The sequence below is a fragment of the Phascolarctos cinereus genome, unplaced genomic scaffold (genome assembly GCF_003287225.1).
Source record: "Phascolarctos cinereus isolate Bilbo 61053 unplaced genomic scaffold, phaCin_HiC Scaffold_5;HRSCAF=322, whole genome shotgun sequence".
NCBI lineage: Eukaryota > Metazoa > Chordata > Mammalia > Diprotodontia > Phascolarctidae > Phascolarctos > Phascolarctos cinereus.
In genome coordinates, this window is record NW_027555958.1 from 406,084,687 (window position 1) to 406,111,314 (window position 26,628).

At 39.6% G+C, this 26,628-nt stretch overlaps 1 protein-coding gene across 1 annotated transcript in view; it reads right to left on the reverse strand.

Moving 5' to 3' along the window:
• Window positions 1-26,628, reverse strand: part of CACNA1E (calcium voltage-gated channel subunit alpha1 E) — a 405,939-nt gene that overhangs the window by 82,857 nt on the left and 296,454 nt on the right. The window contains 9 exon segments of the mRNA XM_020984357.2: window positions 3,816-3,922; window positions 5,363-5,400; window positions 5,403-5,420; window positions 9,032-9,165; window positions 9,756-9,915; window positions 12,230-12,540; window positions 16,768-17,397; window positions 18,742-18,798; window positions 22,448-22,545. Coding sequence (XP_020840016.2) covers window positions 3,816-3,922; window positions 5,363-5,400; window positions 5,403-5,420; window positions 9,032-9,165; window positions 9,756-9,915; window positions 12,230-12,540; window positions 16,768-17,397; window positions 18,742-18,798; window positions 22,448-22,545 — 1,553 coding nt within the window.

A 26,628-nucleotide genomic window follows, 5' to 3' on the forward strand; every position in this document is an offset into this window, starting at 1 on the left:
GTGTGGGCTCTGCCACTTATTGTAAAATCTTGGGCACTTTGCCCTCCAGACCTCAGTTTCTTCATCTGTAAAATGAAGAGTTTGGACCAATGAATTCTAAGTTTTAAATTTAAGTCTTGTGAGATATGAGATCTAGATACACCTGCTATTTAGAGCACTCCATCCTCCCAGACACCAGGTTCATGATCTCATTGTTATCCCCAACTTCTCACTCTCACTTACCTTACATATCAAATCAGCTTGTCAAATTTTGTCATTTAAAAATTTCACATTTCCTTTATATATCCCCTTCTCTCTACTCACTTAGTTACATCTCTAATTCAGGCCCTCATCAGCTCTTGCCTGGATTATTATAAGAGCCTTCTAATTGATTCCCTGTCTCAAGTCTCTCCAATTCATCCATCTCACAGGTGCCCAAGTGATTTTCCTAAAGCCCAACTCAAATTCTGTCACACACTCACACATTCCATGTCCACTTCACTCCCTTCTTTCTGGTAAATTCCAGTGGTTCCTTATTAGCTCCAATATAACATATAACCAACACTGCCTGCACCCTGGCCATTACCTTTAACCTCCTCATTCTCATCAGGCTTCTCTTTAAGCATTGTCTTCCCCAGTTGGACTGTAAGTAACAACTGTCTTGCTTTCTTACATTTGTATCTCTAACACTTAGCACAGCACCTAGTAGAGGATATACTCTTAATAAATGCTTGATCATTCATTATCATTTATCCATTCATTGTTTGGCATTGCAAAGCTCTTCAAAACCCGGCCCCTTCCTACCTTGCTAGGAATCATAAATTTTGCTCCCCTCCATGCAATTCCACAATCCAGATGCCCTGGTCTACCTGCTATGCCACCTCCCACCCTTGGCCTCACACTGGTTCACCTCAGGCCAAGAATGTTCTCCCTCCACACTGTGGTCTCTTAGAATCTCTGACTTCTTTCAAGAAGCTCAGATGTCACCTTCTGCACGAAGCCATTCCCAGTCTCCCCAACTCCCTGTCTGCTAGCACTTTCCCTTCTAAGACTATTTTCTGTCTACTCTGTACATATCTTGTATGTGACTATTTTTTTACATGTTGTCACCTCCATTAGACTGTGAGTTTCTTGAGAATAGGGATTGTTTTTGCCTTTCTTTGTATAGCCAATTTGTAGCATTGCACTTGGCATATGATAAGTGCTTAATAAATACTTATTGACTGATTAGGAAAGGGATCTAGGGCTGGAAGGGGTCCCAGGGGTCAGCTAGTTCACCCACCTTTCACGAATCAGGAATTTGTGGTCTCCAGGAGTGGAATGACATGGTCATATAGGTCCTAAGCAGCAGTGCCTGGCCTTAAATCCATGTCTTCTGATGTTAGGCCCAGTGCTTTTCCCACTGAACCACAATGTCACTATTATGTTTTTCTTGTTATCTTAGACTCCATTTAGAAATATATTCCTGCACCCCTTTGCCTAAAGACTCCTAAAATAGGAACAAAATGGCTTTTCCCTTTGACTAGTAAACTGGATGGTGTTTTGGAGAAAGAGTGAGTTGAGAACTGAAATGTGGATGGTTTATTTAGTAATGTGAACCTTGGGGGAGGGGAATAGTATTAGTGAATGATACACAACAGAGGTATACCAACCCTGTCTGGAACTGACCATGAACAGTAAACACCAATGGGCAGAGACAGCTTCTTTGTTTCCTGGTTCTGAGAATCATCCTCCAAATAACAGTTTAGGCAGAGTCCGGGTTGGACCTAAAGGTGCCACCTCAGCTTGCCACTAGAAGAATCCCAAATAGCATGCTCCCCAACTATGGAAATGAGCCAAAGCAACCTCTAGCCTAATGAATTATTCAATAATTAAACTACTGAAGTCATCAATTCCTCCTAATGTGGGGGCTGTCCTGAGGTCAGAGCTATTTCTTAGCTTGAGTAAAAGCTCAGTCACAGAATTCATATACCCCCCTTAGTAATTTAAGCTTCTAAAGTGTTCTTTTTAAATCAACTCTGTCAGGTAAGTAGTGCAAGTATTATTATCCCCATTTTACAGATGATGGTCTGAGGCTCAGGGTCACACAATGAGAAAGTGGTGGAGCTGAGATTTGAATTAAGATCTTTTGACTGTGGGGTGCTGCGCTAAACTACCCTTTGTAGGCTGACTCTAAGGTCTATTAGGGCTATTAGAAAGAAGCATCTGTTTCATTAATAGAGGTTTCTGAAGCTGAATGCAGGGATAAAAGAGGTCAAAACATGAACCTCAGAGATATAAAATTGGACAGAAGACTTGATCCTTCTGACACCTTAAACTTGAAAAGGGGAAAACCTAAGGGACTATTGTCAAAGAGTCTAAGATAGAAGGAACTTACTAGTCAAATCTGCACCCTGACAATATGCTATCCTCCTATAATGTTCCTGTCAAGTGGTCATCTAGTTGCTGCTTGAAACTCTCTAGTGAAAGGGTACGGGAACAGTATATTCCATTTTTGATGCCTCTAATTATTTCAAAGCTTTTATGTGTTCGTAGAATCATACACTCAGAACTGAAAGAGACCTCGAGTCCAATCTGCTCATTTTGCAGACATTTTCTCATATTGAGTCAAAATCTTTCTTTCTCCCTCTTCCACATGTTAGCCCTTTAAATACTTGAAGATGGCTATCTATCATGCTCCTCCTTTTTTCTTGAAGGAAAGTTATGGAAGGGTCTCCAGCATCCTTGCAATGCTCCACTAGATAAGCTCTAGTTTGTTAGTGTCCTACCTAAAGGGTGACCCCCATGATTGAACATGGTATACCAAATATGATTTGATCAGAGCAGAGTACTGTGGGCCTATCACCTCTTTATTCCTGGACATTATGCTTCCATAGAAGATGATAGTCAAAAAAGTAATCCTAAATGTCATCTACTCTTTCTACTTTGTGGTCATCTGGGGACATAGAGTCATGGAGGAAGCACCAACACCCCTAGCTCTGAGCTATAGCTCCCAGCTATAGCCCAGTAGATAGCAGGAGCATAGATTGGTAGCTGAAAGGGACTATAGAGGTCATCCAATCCAATACTTATTTTAGAGATGAAGAAACTGAAGGCTAGAAAGGTCAAGAAACTTGCCCAAACTCACAGATGTAATAAGGGTCAAAGCCAGGATTTGATTACAAGTCTTCTGACTTTAAATCCACCCTGGAGAAGCCACACTCCCAAATAGCTTCAATTAAGGATGAGAGTTCAGTGTCAGAACTCAATATCAGTGCATTAAAGAAATCATTCATTACTAAAAACTGAACAGTATTTGGAGAAAAAAAATACTAAAGGACTTTGATGAACACTGTTCAGTCTCTTTGTAGCTCTACTCCACTTTTCTAAATTAATTGCCAAGGTAAGTTGTAGGAGCTCTTCTTTTCAAAATTTAAAACAAACAAAACAAAACCAGGGTACACAAATATTCATTTAGTTTTTGATGCAAGGCCTTCTTTAGTAAAGCCAAACCAATTAGCTCTCAAGACAGTCCATTCTACTTCTGGATAGCTCAACTTACCTTACATCTAGCCTAAATTTGTCTCTCCATGGGTCATCTATTTTCCCTCTTAATTCTTCTTACAACTTCTTCCATTTCTAAGAATCACAGTATTTAAAAGAACCATGAAAGGGTTTCAAGTCCACTAGAAGTTGCGCTAAGGTTCATTTGGGAGCCAAGTAAACAAGGTCACACAATAAGAGCCATTTTGTGAACAAATCCTTTCTTGGGTTGAGACCAGAAGATTCTTCTGATCTCAGCTCCCCTGCAGAAAGGAAGGCAGGGAACAGACTGGAGAAAGGAGAAACCCACTTACGCCAAAGCAAAGGCCACCAGTGCCCCGACCACCACCACAAAGTCCAGGATATTCCACAGGTCTCGGAAATAAGATCCATCCTGCAGGATCAGGCCCTGGTCTATCATCTGCAAAGGAAAATTTTGAAATTCATTGAATAAATTCAAGCTGCTCCTGAAATGAACAGGGAGAAGGATGATGCTTGTTCTGAGTCTTGGGCTATTAAGCCATGTCCTCAATACCCCCAGGGTCTCCACTGGCCTTATTTCAGTGGGTTAGCAAGAGGTCTGTGAGTATATTAAAGACAAGGAAAGAGTGGTCCTTTCAAATAACAGTATGGGGAGGGGTTATAACCTTAGGTCCAGGTTGGCCTAGAGAGGAAACATAACCAGAATCATTGACTGCCAAGAAAACTTACCTTGTTCCTCCATTTATTAATGTCCTAAGAGCTACTGATTCCCATACTTGGAAAAACCTAGATAGGCAGCAGCTTAGGTATTAAGTAACTGGGGAACAAGTTGGAGATAAAGAAATATATGTAGTGATTAAAAAGTCTCTACTTCCCCCACCCCTTAGGGATTATGGATGAATGACTAGGGGGAACAAAGATAGTTGTACTTTGTTGCCTTTTCCTTTTTTGTATCCCCAGTGCTTAACACATTGCCTGGCACATAATAGGTATTTAATAAAATGTTTATTGATGGATACATTGATAGTTGTGGTTGGATAAAGCTTTGAGTAGAATAGGTTTTGTCCATTTTGCTATTCCTCTTTGGACTAGATCCCTAAGGCTCCTTTCTGCTGCTGGTAACCTAAGACTTTATGTACTAGCACCAATAACCTAGAAAAGATGGTGGATCCATTTAAGCTCTATGCATAGATCCTGCCAAAAGAAGTTGCATGCCTTGCAACTTTCAGATTCAGCTCTACCTGGAATACAGGTAAAATATGAGCTACTGTAGGCAAACTGAGACCTGCCCATGACATAACTATTGAGAACCCTCCAAATGACTACCTAGAATCTTTTCAGAGATTCATTTTTCTACCTTTCCCTGAGAGAGGGAGCTTGTATTTGGGTCAAAGATAACTTGACATATGGCACAGATATCTCCAAGGAGGAAAAAAGTTACTGTGCCTACGATGTCTTCTTGATTATGAACATTGTACTTACATCATCTCACAAAGGTGTATATCTCTACTATTTTTAATTGCCTATAAGAAAATAAATTTTTTTTATTGTCCTTCATTTCCTCTTATGTAGTTCCCTCAGTCCCTTTCTTCTATTTTCTTGGCAAAGATGAATGAGCAAAATTAGTCCACGCCTACATCAAGAAGATTCTCTGGAATTCCACACAGTTTCTCATATATAAAATGAACAGACTGATGCTAAAGAAGTGATAATGAGGGTCACTATGTCAGTGCCTTCAATGGCCAGCACAATTGAAGCAGGTTCAGAATTAGAAGAACAAACATGGGGCCTAAGTCAAACCCAGAACTTGACTTTCCACTTTACCCACCCGACAGTATCTAACAACTAGGAAGCTTCCTCTTTCTTTCAAGAGTCTCACCTTTATGACCATCTCAAAAGTGAACACGCCAGTGAAACATAGTCAAAATACCTCAGACCTGCAAAACAAACCAGTAAAAATTTAGGGGCAGAGATGAGGTTTGATCACTAGCATAAAATGGCTCACCCATAGCTGCTGTTCCCATGTATACCCCGAGGCACCTTCAATCACTTGTACTATGGAACAATGGCTCAAAACTATTGTCATAAGAAAGAGATCAAAATAAAATGGTACAGTTTTTCCTGGGCCATGAAAATTTAAGTCTTATCCTAGGCTATTATTATTCCTTCTCCTCATCCAGAAACTCAGAGTTGGAAGTAATTTCAGAAACTGTTTATTCCAAACTCTTCGCAAGGTTCCCTGCAAAATACCTGAGAACTGATCATCAACATTTGCTTGAAGACCTCCAAGGACAGAAAATCCATTATGCCTCCCAAGTCAGCCTCTTCCATTTATAGATAGCTCTAATTGCGAAAACATTTCCCTTTCATTAAGCTTAAATTGCCTCCTTGAAACTTCCTAGTTCTGCCCTCTGAAGCCAAGTAGAACGAGTCTTTCTTTAAATACATATAGCTGTCAATACTGTAGAAACTTCATATAAAGCCTTTTGTGTGCTTCAAATACTTAAATACAACTACCACATATCACACCTCTCCCTGTCTTCTCTTCTTCAAGCTAAATCATTTCTAGTGCCTTCAGCTGATCTTCATCTTTCATGACCTTGAGACCCTTTACCATCCTGGTTGCCCTCCTCTGGAAGCAGTATCCAGAGATGAATGCAATACCCTAAATGTGGTCTGACCATGGCAGAGCACATTAGAACTATACCCTCCCTAGTCCTGGACATGACGCTTCTTTTATTGCGTCTAAGATTGATTGTCTTCCCTGTTTTGGCTTCCGTAACACACTGTTGATTTATATTGGGACTGAGCCTACTAAAACTCACACGTCTTTTCCAGATGGATTATTACTGATCTATATACCTCTCCCACTTTGTATTTGTGGAGCTGACTTTTTGAACCCAATTGAAAGGCTTCACATTTATCTCTATCAAATACAGTCTTATTAGAGCTGGTGCAATGTTCTAGCCTGTCAAGATCTTTTTAAGATCCTGAATGCAATGGGTTAGCTATCCCTCCAGGGTTTATGTCATCTGCAAATCTGATAAGCATACTATCTATCTCTTTATCTGAGTCATTAATAAAAAAAAAATATTAAACAGCACAGATCCAAGCATAGATTATAAGAACACTCTATTGGAGATCTGCCATGTTGATATTGGATCATTATTAACTTTTTTAGGTAAAACCAGGAAATTAGTTCAACCTAACCATGCTATTTTCTAGTTCATCTCTCATCAGAGTAACAAAGATACTTTATCAAATGCATTGCTCAAATCTGGGTAAACTGTATTTATAGCATCCCTTTTATCTACCTGATAATCCAGTTATTAAAAGAAATGGGATTGGGTTGGCAGAATTCTTATTGATGTCATGATGGCTCTTTATGATCATTTCCTTTTCTAGATGTTCGTTAACCATTTCTTTAATAATATATTCTAGAAGAAAATTTCTTGGCTCTTTCCCTACATTTTGTTCCTATTATAGACCCCTTTGGCAATCTGGTGAGGCCAATGGACTCCTCAGAATAATGTTTAAATGTGTAAAATGAAATGAAATGCGCAGGGCTACAAAGAAAACCAAATACATTAGAGTAATTTCATATATATATGCATACACACACACACATATGTATATATGTATGTATATATCAGTTTTATGCAATCAAAAGTATCTATTTTATCTTTGGTAATTCCTTTTATATCTTGTTTGGTTAAGCACATAACTACCCATAGTTATGAAAGGAATATGAGCTATTTCTCTTTTAGTTTTTTAAATAGTATGATCTTTAATAATCAGGTCACATGTCCCATTTTGAAATGTGATCTATGACATAGTAAGTTGGTCTAAGCCTAATTTCTGCCAGAATGTTTTGCAGCTATCCCAGCAGTTTCTGTCAACTAGGGAGTTCTTTCCCAAGCAATTTATTTTTTCTGGTTTATCAAATACCAGGTTATTGAGTTCCATTCTCTGTTCCCTTTTAAATAGATTATGTTTTTCCAGAGCCATAGTCTAGTCATAGATCTCATCTCAACCTGTCCCCTTACATTAGAATCTATACAGTTCATCTTGCTTGATACTCATACTTTGTGTATTTATGTATTGACATCCAGCTTTTGTTGTGGATTACTTTCTTGGATTTTCTGTCCTGTGAGTTTCTGGTTGCCCCTAGTACTATTTTCTTCATATATTATAGCTACTCTTTGCTATATTTAGCTTGGTGTGTATTTGTAGAAGTTTTCTCTCCTTTTTTAAAGTCTTTTTGATTAAATCTGATACACTCCAGGCAAATATATTCTTACCAGCCTTAGAGAGATACAATCTGTCCTTAGCAGAAGCTTATCACTCTTACATTTTACTCTGTGGTCAAAAAATTCAAATTCTGTTCTCAGGTACCATCTTTTTAAATAGTCCTTCACTTTTAAAATTTGCCTTCTGAAGGCCTTGATTTAGATCAGAAGTAGTGACTGAAGTATTGCCTTTGCCCCTGAGGTCTTCAGTTTCTTGGCCAACACTTAGTAATATTTAGTAATGCTTTCACAATTTCTTCTTGCCGCAATATGTGTGCCCCCATGAATCACTGCAAGGTGGTAGTAGCCATCCAGTCTAATAAGTGCTGGACAGTTAGTTGTCTGTCATAGTTGGGATACATTCCCTGGGAAGACAGTAGATCTTTCTACTGTTGTTATCATATCAACATGAATATATGTTTGTACCTCTCTGCAGAGAGTAACCAACCACCACTACTTGTTTCTTCTTACTTTGACCCTTACTAGATGGTTCTCCCTTGACAGACCCCATATACCTACATCAACATTCATTGAGAATAAGCAGCTACTTTCTTCTTAGAGTAGACATTTTAGCTTCAAATATTCAATGGTACTCCTTCTTCCCTTTCTCCTCTTTGTGCCAATTTTTAACTTTACAAACTCCTTAAATGTTTGGCCACAAGTCTCCTCTAGTTTTTTTATAGCCTTTTTCTTCATCATTTTCATACTGAAGTCCATTTCTTTTTAAAAGACCATTTCATCCTCCAAGAAATTAACTTCTTTTGTGTAAAATGACTCACCTTCATTATCTCTCCATTCCTGTCTAACTAAAGCCCCTGGGATCTATATCATTCCTAACCCCTGACTTGTTCTTTTCTATCTTCAGATATTTAGACATATTCCTGTGCTGGACTCAAGTTTTGCCCCACTGATGGTCACTTGCTTCCTCCAAACACCTGAAAGCTCTGATGGCAGCCTAGTCACAAAAAGAGAATAATATCAGCGTGATCAGGAGGAGCTATAAGCCCTAACATTCTTCACACCTTGCTATGATTAATGGGTATGACAAAGGCCAGGGATATAAGCAATTCTCAAAACTTTATTCTCACTGATTAATCTTCTAATTTGTAGAGTCTTTTTGCTTTATCTGTCCCCCAGATATTCTGGAAAGGGGTATTGGGTAAGGAGGAGGGAAAAGGGGGAGAGGATAGGAGAAAGGAGTGAAGATCAAGAATAGAAGCCCAAATTAGGGAAAGGGGTGGTGAGCAGTCCCCATTCACCCACTTTGTTCCGTTCTGAGTTGGTCAGGACAGGATCCTCGGCAGCCAAGGCGATGCTGCTGGCTGCAATAACCAAAAGGATGCACATCTCAAAGTAGCGTAGATTCACAATGTAGTGGCACGCCCTTCGAATCCTGTGGGATAGCCAAATCACCAATGAGCTGGCACGTCTCTCTAGCCCTCCCCCTTGGCTCCCCAGACTCTAGGCCCCTTCATTGGGCTGGACTTTTGCCAACATAAAGCACAAGGGAATACAATTTAATTTCCCAGGCACCACCTTTGATTTAATGCCCCAGTGGGAGAAGACTTATCAGATTGGTTAGAGGCTACAGTATGTAATTCAAGACATAAATTCTATATAAGCATGTCTGAGCCTTCTTAGACATCTGAAGCCAGTGAGAATAAACTCAGAGCACCTAGATGTGCTGACCCCCACTTATTCTTGATATCCAGTCTTCAGTGCATTCCTCGTTCTTTCTTGCCTCCAAGCACTACTTAGATTGGTTCATAGTCTATAAATTGTTTAATTCTACAAGTCAACTAATAGACAACATGCCATTTTCTCATATCTCAGAAGGCTACAGAGGGCCATTTGAAAAGTCTAGAAAAGCCCTTTCCTAGAAAAGTGTCTTTGCCTCCTCTCAACTTTTTCCCTCCCTACCCTATTTACACTTAGCTGTTCCCGAGTACACTAAAGGAAGGAAAGCAAAGCAGGGTGTCTCACGGGTTAGTGGTGCTGAAGATAAACATGGAGCTATGGGGCACCATTGCTTTGCCTGTGCTTGAACTCTTTTCCTTCTTTCGCTTCTTCTCAACTTCTTCTCCATCCTCTTTAATCTCTGCCTCCTTTAAGGGGCTGGCTTCTCCATCTGTCTTGTTGCTAACTGCAAGAGAAACAAACAGGGTCATTTGCAAACTATGTTACCTACCAAAACAGTACTAGAGCATTGGGCAGGTTCCTAGGCATCTGGGCAGATGTACATGAGGGAAACGGCTAACCTCCCTAAGCCACTGAACAAGAATCAAGCTGAGGCAAATACTAGAGAACTTACTCTATCTCCCCCTTAATCTGTCACCTGTCATCTGTAACCTTCTACACCACATGGAAAACTGTTGGAAACAAGTAGCTTGCTAATCAAAATAGCCAACAAGAGAGTAACACTATCAGAATGGGATAAGTGTCTGATCACCTAGAGTTATATTATAGACAATACTACAATATTATATTATATCATGTTATATCATGTTATTATACTATACTATGTTGTATTGCATTGTATTGTATTGTATTGTATTCCTCCTAATCTGGAGAATTATCTATATTATAGACAATGCTGCAACACTATATGAGAAGCTATTGGATTCTATCAAATAAGGTGTTAAGTGACAAGTTATCAAAAGGGTATATATACTCTGATCTACCCTTACTCCTAACCCCCTTCCCTCCATGGTATTAAGAGTTAAGTTCTAATGTCTTTAAGCCCTATAACACAGTGGAATCAGAACTGGACTAGAAATCAGGAAATCTGGGTTGGATTTCTGGACAATTGGCTAACTAGATTTGTAATCTTAGACAAGTTATATAATGTCTTGGGACCTAGGTTTCTTCATATATAAAATGAGAGGGTTGAACAAAATAATTTCTTAACTCCATTCCAATTCTAAACTCCTATGATTCTAGAGTCATCAGAAAGTCTCACTTATGTCCCAATCCATAATCTTCCATACTCTTCTGCCTCCTTCCTTATCTATTCAGGATAGCATTAGAGTTAGGTTCCAGGATTTAATATCCAAAATTTAAATTATAAATCTAAATTCCATATTCCAAAATCTAAAAAGAGTATTTAAAATTTCTCTCCTGGGAGATAAGGTCAAGAATTCTTCTAACTTTTTAGCTGGATGGAAATAGAAGACAATAGATCTGAAATTCTGTGAGATGATTATGACATTTGTGAGGAAAGGGAGATTTCACTTTTCAAAAATTTCTTGGAGGATTCTACAGATTGATAGGATCATCCATTTAAAACAAAAAGGAACCTTTGAGACCATCTGGTCCCAACTCCTAATTTTACAGGCAGAGAAACTGAGACTTATTGAGGTGAAGTAACTTGCCCAAGATTATTCAAGTACCAATTATCAGAATGGGATTGGTTCAATGTCTTCTGATTCCAAATACAAGTCTCGGGGCAGGTAGGTGGCACAGTAGATAGAGCACCAGCCCTGAAGTCAGGAGGACCTGAGTTCAAATCTGGCCTCAGACCAGACACTTCACACTTACTAGCTGCGTGACCCTGGGCAAGTCACTTAACCCCAATTGCCTAAGGAAAAAAAAAAGAAAAAATACAAGTCTCTTTCCACTACACCATGCATAAGAAGCTGGAATAACAGAAAGGACAATAGGAGACCAAAGAAAAAAAGATGAGAGTAAAGAAGAGATAATGGCAGTGAAAGAAGGTCTGGAGTAGAAAAGAACAAAGTAATGAAGGAAATAAGGAAAGAAAAAGGACACTTTGGAAATTGTCTAGTAATTATAGGAATTTACAGTGTAGATTATCTGGGTGGGAGTATTTTATTTTGGTATTTCCTTTTTCTGGGCTGTAATGGTAATATCTGTCTCCTAACCTGGAGAATTTGGAAGAGTGAATAAGAGATTGCACAACTATGTCATTACTCTATGAAGTTTCCAGGGATGGCTATTTAAATCTAATTATAGAAACAGAGCTTCTATGCTCTATACAATGTTTAAGGAAAGATCCTTAGAAATCTCTTTATTGCCACCTTTAATTTTATAGATGACGAAGTTAAGGCACAAAGAGGTTTAAAGAACTGCCTGAAGTCAGACGTTGGTGGTAGCGTCAGGAATCCCAGGTCTCCTGAACTCCATTCTAGTGCTCCTTCTACCACATTTGGTTCTAAACATGGTGTAGCAAACAAAAAGAACCAAACTAATGGAAATCTAGGTTTGAGGACTGACTCAGCCTTTGACTACCTCTATGACCTTGGGGAAATGATCTCATCTCTCTGTCTTTGTTTTCTGATAGTTTAAATATGGAGGTTGAACTAGATGAACTCTAGCTGTACATTGTTTGCCTTCCTATTCCCCCAGGGCTTAGATGATCAGGAGAAAAGATCAAACAGATCACATAGTGAAAAGCCTGTAACAGTAAATGAATCAACAGGGTAGGAGAATGTCCTCACTGTGCACCACAGTGGAGTCCACCAAGGTGCCCACATCAGGCATGGTAACGGCGATGCTGGTGCTCTCTGTGCCCTTCTCCATGTTGGCTGTTACGGAGGAAAGGTCAGGCTCACTGCGACTGATGGCCCGGCCCATATCCAGCTGCACATCTTCCAGCAGAGCTTGGTCACTGGTACCCTCCTGCTCCTGCTCTGTCAGGCTGTTGTCCTTTCCTGTTTCTAACTCCGGATGAGGGAGGACCAGGGGGGTCCTTATTTCATCAGCAGATGTTGACAGCCCACAGCCTCCAGGAACCATAAGGCTGTTTGTTCTGAGAAGAAAAAGGAGGGGGATAAAAAATGAAAAGGAGGAAAAGGTGTGGTGATATGGTGGTTAAAATAGGAATGGAAGCTCTTTTCTGGGTTTGGAACATTGGCAGAAGAATCACAGACTCTCAGATTTGGCAGGGACCTCATAAGTCATCTAGGCCTACCCATGTCTGAATGGCAATCACCACTACAATATCTCAGACAATTGGTCATTCACTAGCCTCAAGGAATGCCATTCAATTTTTGTTCAGTTTTAGTGTTAGGACATTCTTCCTTATGCTGTCTCATTCTCTACTACTTCCACCCACTACTCCTTATTCTACTTTCTGAGGTCAAGCCCAATAAATTCAATCCATCTTCTAGAAGACCATACTTCAAACACTCAACATCTATCATCTCTTAACATCTAACACAAACCTCTATCAAAATGGCCCATCACAATCATTCTCTTCTCTAGGCTGGACATTCTCAGTTTCTTTAGCCTATTGTTATATACCATATGTGGCTTCCAATCCTCTCAACATTGAGATCTCCATTCTCAAGATATATTCCAGTTTGTTAATATCATTCTTAAAAGGTGGTCTCCTGAATGGAGCCCAATACTCTAGATGTAGTCTGTCCAATGCAGAGTCCAGTGGAACCATTGCATGCATTTTCCTGGGCACTCTGCCTCTCTTCCCTGTTATCTCTGGGCATGATAAGGATCCTAATGGAGCATACACACTGTCCACTGCCATCTTTCTTTTTCACCATGGAACCAGCCCATTTCCCTTTCTGAGGTTAGGCAAGCATGTCTGGGGGATGATTTCTATTACTGGATAGAATTTAAGACTACAAAATCAAAGATTTACAGGCAGGTTGGCCTTCATCTGTCCAACCCTCTTATTTAACAGATGAAGAAAGTGGAGTTTAACAAAATTAAGTGACTTGTAAAAGGTCACACAGATGGAAGGTAGAAGAACAAGGATCTACAATGATGAGATCACAGAGTCGTTTGAGTATTTACATCTCTCTTAATTCATTCTAAAATTACATGACATTTTTTTTAAATCCCTTATCAATGGATTCATGAGACTTTGAGTCTGGAGTCAGGGAGGAGGAAGTAGAAGAAGCTGGCATTTGAGCAGAAAGCAAATATAGATAGAAAAAAGGAGGAGAATTATAGACTGTGAGGGAAAACAACATTTGAAAAGACAGATAAGAGCTGGAAGTTTTTGGTTAAATGGTGATACTCATTTTCTGATTTTCCACACAAAAATTACTCCAGCCACTCATGAGGTTGGGGTTTTGGAATGGCGAATGATTATTTCTTAGTTCTGTCCTCTGTACTACTTAGCAATGGGCTCCCCACCTCTGTTCTTGGGATATCATAGAAGATTTGGGTACTGCATTTGGAGCAAAAAATCCTGCACTAAGTTCATGCCTCCCCACCCCTTCCTGTGATTTTGGACAAGTCCTTCAACTCTCTGAATCTAATTTTCCTCATCCATTAAATGAAAATAATATTCGTAAGGAAAAATCTGATCATACATACAATGTGCCTGTAAGTGGTACTGATAAAGATACCAATAAAAATCTATTTTAAATTCCCCTCAACAACAACAACAACAACAAATGTTACTGATATTACAAAGCCCTGCCCACAAAGGCAGCATGGAATTTGAAGTAAAAATTCTGAATTAGGGTTCTCTTCCTGGCTCTGATAACATTTTACTTTGGTGCCTCAGACCTCCTCCCTGTAAAATGCTTCCAATGATAATAATAGTTGTATTATTTTGTATAGCATTTTAGGACTTGCAAAGAGCTTTACAAATAGTCTCTCATTCTATCCTCACAATAACTCTGAGAGGTAGGGGCTATTACTATCTCCATTTCATAGATGAAGAAACTGAGGCAGATAGCTGTTAAGTGACTTGCCTGGGATCATATAGCTGCTAAGTATATGAAGTGGGATTTGAACTCAGGTCTTCCTGACTTCAAATCCAACCTAAAAAGGCAGATGTGGACTCTAAGTAAAATGTAGTATTTTCAGTCTTTCTTCTTCACAATTCTTTTTTCATTTGATTTCATTGAGGAATCAGAGAATTGAGTACTCAGCTCATAGCCTTCTTTTCCAACCCAACACCTACCAGTGTAGAAGGTGACTTTAATATACATACTGTTGTTTCCCCAAACACTTTGACTTCTCAGTTAATCAAACTCTGTCATTACCTTCTCCTTCACTTTACCTGAATCACACACAGAAATGATCACACCACACCCTTGATCTTATTATCACACCATGGAAGTGTTCCACTTCCACCATAAAGAACCCTGACATTCCTCTCTCTTACCATAATTTTCTCTCATTCCATCACTCCCAGAGCCTCACCATTCCTAAACTTACTTTGCTTCCTCACAGTTGACCCCCAATCTCTCCAATCTCAGTGCCCTTCCAGGCTCTCTCTCCTGCTCTGGATTCACTTTCTTCCCTTCCAAATCTCAACTCTCTAGTTAACCATTTCAGCTTTATATTGTCTTCTGCTCTCACATTTCTTTCCCCACTGTCCTTGTCACTCACATCTTGACAAAGTCTGAGCAGGAGTTACTCCCACCACTGCCCTCCTCCTACGCAGGTGCTTTGGTATAGTACAGAAGAAAGTTACACAATCCTGTTGGCAGGGTCCACTACAAATCTGTGTTATCTAACCTCAACTGACCTGCATTTCTTCATGGCAATCTTTTTACTATTCCCTAAATGACTATCACACTACCCACATAGGATGTTCAAACAATTCCCTTCTCTCCTCAAGCCTCCCACATCTCCCTTTCCTTTCTCAGCAGATGACCTCACCTAACACTTTACTGAGAAAATAGAAGATATTTGCCATAATTTCCCTCTTCTCCCTTACTTGGCATCTCAAAATGACTTCACATCATCTCCCATCCTCTCCTGTCTTCCTCCAGTTTCTGATAAAGAGGTAACCTTTCTCATCAATAAGTCCAATCCTTCCACATTTGTCCTTTATCTCATTCTTTTCCACATCCTCCAGCAGATTGACCCTTTATACATCTTCCAGTCTAATCTTCAATGTTTCCTTATCTATTGGTTCCTTACCGGCTGCCTCTAAACACTGCCATGTCTCTCGTATCTTTAAAAAAAAACCCTAATCTACCCTAAAACTATTGTCCATCCTGTTTCTCTCCTTCCTTTCATAGCCAAACTCTTAGGAAAATCTGCCTTCACTTCTACTCATTTCCCATATCCTTGCAATCTAGCTTATGACCTTGTCAGTCAATTGAAGTTTTCTCTCCAAAATTACTGGTCTTCTTTTAATTGCTAAATATAACTTTTTCTTAGCCCTCATCTCTCTTGACCTCTCTGAAGTTAACACTGGCTACCCCTTCTACCCTCTAGCTATTCCTTCTCAGTTGCCTTTGCTTTTCATCCGTGTCTCAATCCCTCATTGCAGGCATACCACAAGGCTCTGTCTTGGGCTATCTTCTCTCCTCTTTCTATATCCTCTCCCTCAGTGAGCTCATCAGCTATTATAGGGCCTTTCAGATCACTTGGTATTTACTTTGTAGGTATTATATTTATTTATGTGTGTGCATGTTGTTTCCTCCAATACAATGTAAGGCCTGTAACGACTGGGATTTTTTTGTTTGGAGTTTGGTTGCAGTTTTTTGTCTTTGGATCTCCAGCACCCAGCACAGGGGTGGGGAACCTGTGGCCTGGAGGCCACTTGTGGCCCTCTAGGTCCTCAAGTACAGCCCTTTGATGGAATCCAAGTTTGGATTGGATTTAGTGAAAGGGCTGCATTTGAGGATCTAGAGGGTCCCCACCCCTGACAGCACATCTAAACAAATTTGTTGACTGATTTGTTGATTGATTCCATCTGGGTAAAGGGTAAACTTGGAGTGTGTATGCTAAAGGCAGATATTTATGTCTTTTTACATTCATTGTATGAGGGATAGCAGGCATTGGGAAACAGGGCTAAGAAAGTATGGCAGTTATTTTCAAAATGCTTTCCCTTCTATTATCTCATTTTATTACCACAACAACTTGAGGAAGTAGGAAAGGAAGAGAAAGGTATTTTATCTTCATTTTGTGAGTGGGGAGTTTGAGTCACAGATGGGTTTAATGACTGCCCAATGTCACATAGTAAGTCAGGAACACAGCAAAGATTAAAACAAGTCCATCTTGTTCAGTCAATACCACCGCCATTCAGAGCATTCTTTCAACTTACCTCTTTAACTCTTTGCTTCTCTCTTCTTCATGAATAGAAACCTCCTTCCCCTCCTGACTCCCCTTAGAGTCCCTGTTCTTCTCCCCCTCAGCTGTTTCATCTTCCAGGCCTCTCTCCTGGCTCCCGGACCTGCTTTCAGCACTTGTGGCCTGCTCCTTGATCTCAGTCCGGACTCGACGGTGTCGGCTTCGGCGCTGACTTTGCCGGTGCCGGGTCCGCTCCTCAAAGCCCACCACCACCTCTCCAACTCCTGATTCCTGCTCTGCTGGGTCACAGTTTCCATGGCATGGCTTAGAGAGCCATGGCTGCTCCCTCTTAGGCCTAGACACAGGACTCTTCTGGTCTTCTGATTGTTGTAGCCCTTCCCCCTTATGAAAGTCTCCACGGTTTCCATGCTCCTCCTCAAACTTCTCCAGTCCCAGACCCTCTAAAGGCTTGGGCCTCCTGTAGAGACTAGGATGCGCATTGAGGGGATTGAGAGGGCTGAGGGGATTGAGAGGGTTCAGGGGATTCATGGGAGGGGGCTCGTCCTTGTTGATGCCTTCCTGGCTGGACATCTGCATGTGTCTCCTCAGCTGACTGGTGCGCTGTTCCCACACAGACATATGGTGACGTCTCCTCCTCTCCCTCCTGATAAAGGGAAACAAGTCAAAGGGATGGATTAGAGCTTAAAAGACATACGCCAGGGCAGACAGCAAGCATGGGGCCCTGAGGCAGCCCTCAAAGGGCAGGTACAGGGTAGAGTGCATGGTGACGGACAAATGTGAGAGAGCCCAGGACCTGTAAACGTGAAGCACATTAAGACATAAGCCTATGCAGCAATCAAAAAAGCTGCATGTGCATGTGAATAAATGTGGAATGCTTCCAAACTCATGTGCCAGGGATATTTTTTTCAGCATGATGTCTACTTTGCAGTCACAAAGGAGGGAGATTGGGAAGCTATGGTGGGTGGGAGAGGAGAGCCACCAGCTTCAGGGTGGAGCGCCATATTCCTCTGGAAATAGGAATTCCTCCCATGCATCATCTACCTTGTCTTGTCTCACTGTCACTCCCTTCTCTCTTTCCTCTCATCCACTGGAATATTTTACCCCTCTTCCTCACGTATCTCAGTCACACCCCAATCCAGTCCTCAATTCTGACCAATAGCCGTCTCTCTTTCCCTTCCACACTGGACCCTAACTGGGGTGCTACTTCACACTTACTAATGCCACCAGGTGTGTTGTGCCACCAGGCAATAAAATCTGAAAAGTACAATGTTAGCCACAAGTAAAGGAGTCAGAATTGGAGTATAGCGGGACATTATATCACTACGTATAGTTATAGTATGCATCCCTCTCCACCAAAATGAGCAGAACTGCTAGCAGCGCCACCCAGCGCCAAAGGAGAGTCGCCTGAATCTTTGGGGGCTAACCTGGTATGATATATCGTGCCTACTGTTCTTAAATGAACGACAACTGGGCATTTCGACAAAGGGGGCTTCTATGGGCACTTAGATGGTTAAAAGAGCACACATACATGAATACATACAGAAGAGCACATGAGAATTGGCTCACACGTGGCCACGTCCACCCAGACCCACATGCACAGAAACAGCACATGGGCCCACTCATACAAACTGTGATGATCAAACACACTCACACACATCTGTACTCACACCCGCATACGTAGCACACACAAATGTATATCTTAAGGAGGCGGACCCACTTACATGTATGTACCAACATATGCTCAGTCATAAGCCAAAAAGAATGGAGAACAGCACAAGAACCTATATGCCTTAAATGCACACAGACATACCCACACACCGCAAGGTATGTATGCAGTGATGCATACGTAAAACACCTGTACACAGGACACATTCCCACTGATATGCACACACCCGTTGTACCATTTCGTCCATAGCAAGGACAAAGATGACATTGTTCCTGTGACCACACATAACCACTCACAACACACAAACATGTACACACATACAGGTGGCTGCTGCGTGGCTCCCACATCGACATGTGGTGTCTCCTCCTTCTGTCTCTTCTGGGAAAGAAAAATGGACAGGTTCAGTTCATCCCGGCTTTAAAACCCCCACAGAGACCAACATATTTCCAAAGAGGGGGGCAGAGCCCTCCTCATGTACACACATACTTTATATGCTTGCTTTGGGCCCTTAGGAGTCACCCAATTCACCCAACTCCCCAATTCCTCAAAGGGTAAACTTTGGATCCTAGAACTATCTGCAAATACATGGCTCCTGTCTTTATAATACACATGCACAGGCAAAAAGCTTTTAACATTCTATACCATATATGAACTCAGATGCTGAAAAGTCATGCCATACTGGCAGTATTATCTTCCCCCAAATGTATATACATAGAAACTTATTTTGGATACATTATAAACTTCTTAAACATATTCACAATCACATCTGGTGTAACAAGTCACATTCGCACCCCTATGGGCCCATAGACATGTCATTCCCAAATCATACCCTGTTGCAATCTCTCAAAGCACTCAGGTGAATACTTCAGGTACAGCCATGCACATGACATATGAATACTGGAGGTAAAGAGACAAGGGCTCTATTCCAAATGGACCCCAAATGACTCAGCTTGGCAGGCTAGTGGAGCCAATGGAATGGGGTTGATTCCCTTCTGGGTTGGTTAAACTTTCAAAGAGTCAGACACGGTTGCATAACCACCCCTTACTCTGGTCAGCATAACCCATTATGTCACAAATGGAACATAATAACAATTCAGAGAGCATATCCTACTGATGGGCCAGTAGCATCATATTCCTAGAAAAAGGACAGCACATTATCATCTTTCTCCAAGAGAAGAGCATGGGCCGTTGAAGTAAGTTTGTTGTAGGCAAGTACTAGGCTCCAAAGTATGATGGTTGCTCATAGTGGGAGGTATGTGGATGCTGTTCCCTTCCTGGAAGTCCTGTCACCCAACAGTGAAGAATGTTCTGAGAATACACCATGCTTCATCCCCCCCTTCAAAAATGCAAAAAAAAAAATGCAAAAAAGTCTGGGGTAGGAGAGGAAATGGCTTGAAGAAATATGAGGAATGGACTTTGGAAAAGATCCTTGGAGTATGAAGTACAGCTTTCTACAGAATTGAGAACTCGCATTCTAATATATCTATAAACAATATGCATTTATAATTTGCACACTAATTAATATGAACATATTTATACATCAGAATGAATGAGTACCCCCCCAAGTAAACAAGGCAGTAACAATGTATGGCTAGAAAAAAAGAAATATTAGTCACACAGAAATGAAGGCATAACTTTAGTCAGCCAGCATGCATATCCACTAAGAAAAGCACTAGTCCATCCATCTATTTGCAAATTGTCAGAAATCCTAATGCCCAGGCACACAAAGATATGTGTGTAAGAATATAGAAACACATAAGCAGATTCACACTCACTCAGAGAGAATGACCAGGCAAGGAGCACATATAATCTTGGAGTCAAATACAAACACATGTATATTTCACATACTCCTCCATTTACTAACTCATCTATTCTCACACTCATTCCCATCAAGAGTCCTCACATTCCTTTTTCATTGAATTGTCGAGATGCACCCATATATTCTCCACATCTTTAACGTGGTAATTCTATTAATGCATAACCCTTGTATAAACCGCACAACAGCCCTATGAAGAAGGCAGGACAGTTGTTATCATATCCTTTCATATATGAGAGAACCAAGGCCCAGAGAGTTTACAGAATTTGCTTAAAGTCACAGAGGTAGTGAATGGCAGAGCTGAGATATGATCATGGGTTGTCTGAAGATAGAGCCAACACTCTTCCTGCTGTACCATGTGGCTCTGTGATCCTATAATCCCAAAGGAGCATAGAAAGGTAGATGCAAAAGCAAGAGAAGCCGAATTTCTTGAATAATCCAGAGTTTCTTCAACTCTTCTGTTCCTATCTGGACATTAAGACACACACCATCCCATTAAGGTGATAGATACATCTTGTTTTAATTTATGTAAGGAACGGCCATTGACACACCTAGCACATACATCACAGTCAAAGGTTTAGGACAGGGGTGGGGAGCCTGCAGTCTCAAAGCCACATGTAGCCCTCTAGGTCCTCAAGTACAGCCCTTTGATTGAGTACAAGTTTTACAGAACAAATCCTTTTATTAAGGGAATTTGTTCTGTGAGGTTTGGATTCAGTCAAAGGGCCACACTTGAGGACCTAGAGGGTCACATGCGGCCTCAAGGTTCCCCACCGCTGGTAGGACCTCTGCATTTAGCCTCATCAAAGCCTTCATCCTTATCATTCATTCCCTAACACAAACTCTGTCTGGCTCATATTCATTTGTTATCATCTTTCCTCTGTGCTTTTAATTACCAAATAGTAATGTCATTCAGTCATTCTTATCTGGCAGCTTTGTCTGACTACATTCTCCAAACTCAGGCCTCCTTAGACCAAGATTGGGAAAAGTTCTTCCCCAAGGCATAAAAAGAAGACTCCAGAAGGTAAAACTGGAGTGATGGAAAAGTCTTCTTCCTTCCCCTTTAATCTGTGGAACAAAGTTATGAGCTGTCCTTATGGCTGGTAGAGCCTCAAGACAAGGAAACAACCCAAAACCTCTGTTTGGCACATTCTTTCAATGAGCTGAATCCCAAATAATGTCTTGCCTTCGTTCACTAGCTCAGTGCTTCTCATTTAGATGGGAGGATGGACAGGTAGTTGAGGTAAAGACATGGTGGTTATGTTGACTTGGGACCAGGCCTTTAGGACCATTGGTCTGAATGGTTAAAGTAAGTTTCTGAACTCTTAAATCCTATTCTGGGAAGAGTCCCAGTTCCTGTACTCTAGGGCTAATCATACACACACACACACACACACACACACACACACACACACACAGGAGTTTGAGGCCTCTTCTCAACATAATCTCTTTTCTGGTTCTCCAAGACATTTTTCCAGAAAGTCCAGTGAAAGAGAGTAAGAGAGTCTTCTCTCTCAAATAATGAGCTATTTTCAACCCCTTTCCTGATGAAAACATCCTTGAGGGTCCCTCTTCTCATTCATAGACAGTTGGTAAGGATCTGCCTCACTTTCTGTAGAAAGCTTTCTTAGCACAAAAAAGTATGTAAAGAGCCCTAGACATAGAAGGCAACAGTGGAATAAGAATCTTTTGAACTAGGGAGTGTGTCCACATACGGACCCTTAAAATTTTCATCATCACTCCTATTAAGCAGAAGCTATCAATACTGCTTCTGTCCTGTCCAGTACCAGCTCAGAGAAATCTTCCTAGGTGTTGCTGAAGCTCTAGTTTAGTTACAAGGTTCCCGTGTGATTTCCCTCCCACCAGCCATAAGCTTCAGATTATATCTACAGGGGAGAATGGTCCAGTGCTTAACAAAAGTTCCCCCTTAGCCACAGACCCTTCTTTCATTGTTCTCCACATATATCCTGGCACCCAGTACAAAATCCACAGTACAGCTGAGATTGTGGAAGGAATTGTGATTCTGCAATCAGTTATAAACTCACTCCCTTTCTCCACTACTTTTACCTCCCATTTTGGAGACTCAGCTTTATCCTGGTCTCAATCGGATGGTTCCTAAATCTAAACTAAAGGCCTTGATACCCCGAGTTAGGATCTCCTGAGTCAAGAAGGGGAGATCACCTGTCAGTGAGGCATGGATAGTCAACTTACTCAATAGAAGGCATGTTAGGTGCAGACATTGGGCTGACTTCCTTGGCTTTCTGTAGGGCATGCTTCTGATTGAAGGCCTCCTCCTCCTCCTGCTCGTCCTACACAGAAAACAAAGTTGTCCTTTGCCATGGAACGCAAAGCAGGTCATTTCTTTCCTGGAGAACTGCTTCTTTTGTTCTTGCCAGCTTCTAGAAGGTGCTTTGTTGACCAATGGAAGTATGCAAGTAACAGAAAAGGGAGAGAAACTGGACAAGGCACTAGAATTATGAGATCATAAATTAAAAGAAAAGTCCTCAAAAATCATCTAAGCCAACCCCTTCGTTTTACATGTAAGGAAAGTGAGTCATAAAAATGTTAAGTGACTTGCCAAGGTCAGCCCTGCCGATAAATGGAAGAATCGAGATTCAGAGAACAGACCTTTGGCTCCAAGAGCAACACTCATTCTACCATATTGCTTCAAAGTTTGGATTTGCTCCAAAAGATTATTAAGAACTAGAGAGAGTGAAGTATGCATCTCACAAGGGGGTGAGTGAGAAAACACAGGTAGGCATCCACGTAGTAAAGGGCAGAGCAGAACTTGGAAGATCATTTGGTCCAGTCCCTTCATTTTATTGATTTTCATTTAAAACATTTTATTTATGCACTTTGTTTTTAAAAGCCTAGCACTTTTCAACAACTATACCAATAGCACCCTTGCTTATAAAAATATATATATAAGCAAAAATATCTGATATAATTATTACAGCTGACAGGGATGTAACATCTGAAAATTAGACCTGGCATTTCTTTAACAGAGAAGAGGAAGTACGTTTAATATTTCTTATCTGAAACTAACATTGGTCACTGTATTTGACCTGCATCCTGTTATCTTTCAGTGTTGTTTTCTTTTACATTACTGTAATCATAATGTATACAGCTGTCTTCATTCTACCTACTTTGCTCTTAATCAGTTCATACACACCTTCGCATATTTCTCTGAATTACTTGTATTAATAATTCCTTATGATGCAATACTATATCACGATGTTAACAAATGTTCAGCCATTCTCTAATTATTGGATGATATTTTGTTTCTGCTTTTTTGCTACCACAGAAAGTAATTCTATTAATATTTTGGTATACATGGACCTTTCTCACTTCTTTATTTCTTTGACTTCCTTGGGGAAAATAATATGCCCAACAGCTAGATCAGTGAGTCAAAGTATATGAATAATTTAGTAACTCTTCACACACAATTCTAAATTGCTTTCCAGAATGTTTAGATTAGACCAATTCACAGTTTTACCAGTGTAATAGTGTAACTGTCTTCCTGCAGTCGTTCCAACATTTACCATTTCTGTCCTCTGTAATCTTCGCCAATTTTATGGGTATGATATGATACCTCATCTCCCTTATGATTAGTGATCTGAAACATTTTTCCCGTGGTTGCTGACAATATTTCTTATTTTGAAACTTGTTTCTTCCCCTTGAACACATCTATTAGAGAATAGCTCTTCCATGTTTGTGTTAATTCTCTATAGATTTTAAATGTCAGACTTGTATCAGAAATGCCTGATGTTAATATTTTGTTTTAACTCATTGCTTCTCTTATTCTAGCTGAAGTCCTTTTGAATACTTTAAATTTCATATAAATCAAATTGGTTATTTTATCTTTTAAAATTCCTACCTATTATGTGTTTTATCCCTAATCATAAGTGTGAGAAATATAACTTTTTATTCTTTTCTATTTTTTTAGAACTGTGTCCTTTATATCATTTACACACTTGGATCTTAATACGATATATGATCAAAACTGCTGACTTGAACCAATTTTCTGTCAAATTGCTTTTCCATTTTCACAGGAGTTATTATCAAATAGGTAATAATCCCTCATGTAATTTGTATTTTTGTGTCTATCAAACACTCAACTGTTGTTTTCATTTTGCTTTCAGGTCTTGCTTGCCTGGTGGTTTATTTCATTGATCTGGTTGTTTTTTCTTCTATGTATTAACCAGTACTAAATAGTTTTCATAATCACTGCTTTATGACATAAATTGTGATCTGGTAAGAAACACTCCCTTCATTCCCTTTTTCACTATTTTGTTTGAAATTCTTTATCTTTTGTTCCTCCAAATTATCATTATTTTTATAATGCTATAAAATAATTCCATGGTAGTTTGGTATGGCACTAAATGTGCTGATTAACTCAGGTGGCAACATGTTCATGTGAACAAGATTAGTGAAGATTTTCCCAATTATTTAGGTCTTCCTATATTACTGTAAGGTGTTTTGTGTTGGTATTTATATAAGTCCTGTTTGTGTTGTCAGGTTAACTCCCAGATGTTTTAGATATTTTACTGTTATTTTGAATGGACTTCATCTTTTTGTTATCATTTCTTACTGGTTTTTGTTCAAAACATAAAGAGACACTGATGATGTTTCCAGATTCGTTTGGTATCTTGCTAATTTACTAAAGCTACTAATCAACTTGATTAGTTTGTCCACTAATTATTTAAGGCATCTTTTTCCTTTAAGTGAGGACATATGATTTCATTGGTATAGGAAGTTCAAGGTGAGGAATTTTCTCTACCAAGGCTGACCAACATCTCTGCATAGTCTGAGAGAATAGCCTGGGGACACTAAGAAGCTAGAGGACAAGCTCAGAGTCTCACAGCCAGTGTTTGAAAGAACTGGCACTTCAGCCCAGATCTGACTGACTACAAGGACAATTCTCTATCCACTAATAGTATATATTTGGCCTTTAAACCAAATGATTTCATTTTTTGCAAGTAGGAATACTTTTGTCTCTGCTGATATTTATTTCCTTAATTTCTCTCTGTTCTTAATGCTTTATCAAAAGAACAGAGAAAGGGGGAGTATATTTTACCTCTTTGGCTAGGGGGGGGAAAGTCCACTATTTCTGAATTGAAAATAATGCTAGTTTGGGTTTTACATATATGTTTTTTATCATATTAAAGAAGGGTCTTTTATGCCTGTGCTTGTTATATTTTTTAAAGTAAAAGAGTGGTGTATTTTGTAGATTTCTTTTTATTTCTTCTATTCACTGTTATTTTACCTCATTCATTCTTTATTTTGTAAATTTTATTTTTCTTTCTTTTTTGATCATTTGAGCTAATGTTTTATTAATTTATTAATTAAAAAAGTATTAATTAAAAATTTTAAAAATTCCAATTAATTAGTTTATTAATTAAAGACTAAGTCTTTTTAAAAACCCAACTCTCTTCTATCACTTCAAAAAAAATTTTATTTTCAATTTTATCTATTTGTCTTTGGGTTTTAATTTCTCTGTGTTTTTGGGGAGGAGAGAGGAAGAGAAGAAAGAAGGAGAGAGAGACAGAGAGAGACAGACAGAGAGAGAGAGAGAGAGAGAGAGAGAGAGAGAGAGAGAGAGAGAGAGCGCGAGCTGGCTTCAGGGTTGATAATTTATTGATTATTTTTTTTAGGTTTTAAATTCACATACTCAATTCATTAATTGTCCTTTTTTTCTATTTTGCTGGTATATGTTTTCTGGGATGTAAGATTTCTCTGGTTTTAGCTATATACTATAAATTTCAGTATATTGTCTCACTGATACCATTATCTCTAAAATATGTATTATTACCTATGATTTGTTCTTTTACTTAACCACTATTTAGCATGTTAGTACTTAATCTCGGGCAGCTAGGTGGCACAGTGGATAGAGCACCGGCCCTGAAGTCAGGAGGACCTGAGTTCAAACACGGCCTCAGACCGAACACTTGACACTTACTAGCTGTGTGACCGACCCTGGGCAAGTCACTTAACCCCAATTGCCTAAAAGAAATAAATAAACAAAAAAAATACTTAATCTCCATTTAGGTCTGTATCTTTTATTCATTTCAACATTGTCATTCACTATTTTTATTGTATTAAGATCTGTAAAAGATATGTTTAATATACCTACCTTTCTACATTTATGATTTTTTTATGGCATAGTAGCCCCTAGTTAATTTTTTATAAAGATTCTTTGGAATGTTGAATATGTATATGTGTGTAGATAGATAGATAAATGTGTATATATAAATATATATATATCTTATATATATATAAATATATATATTATATGTATATCAGTGTATATATAGACATATATATAATATCAATGTGTGTGAGTATATATGTATGTGTATATACAATGCATACATACACTCATATATGTGTAT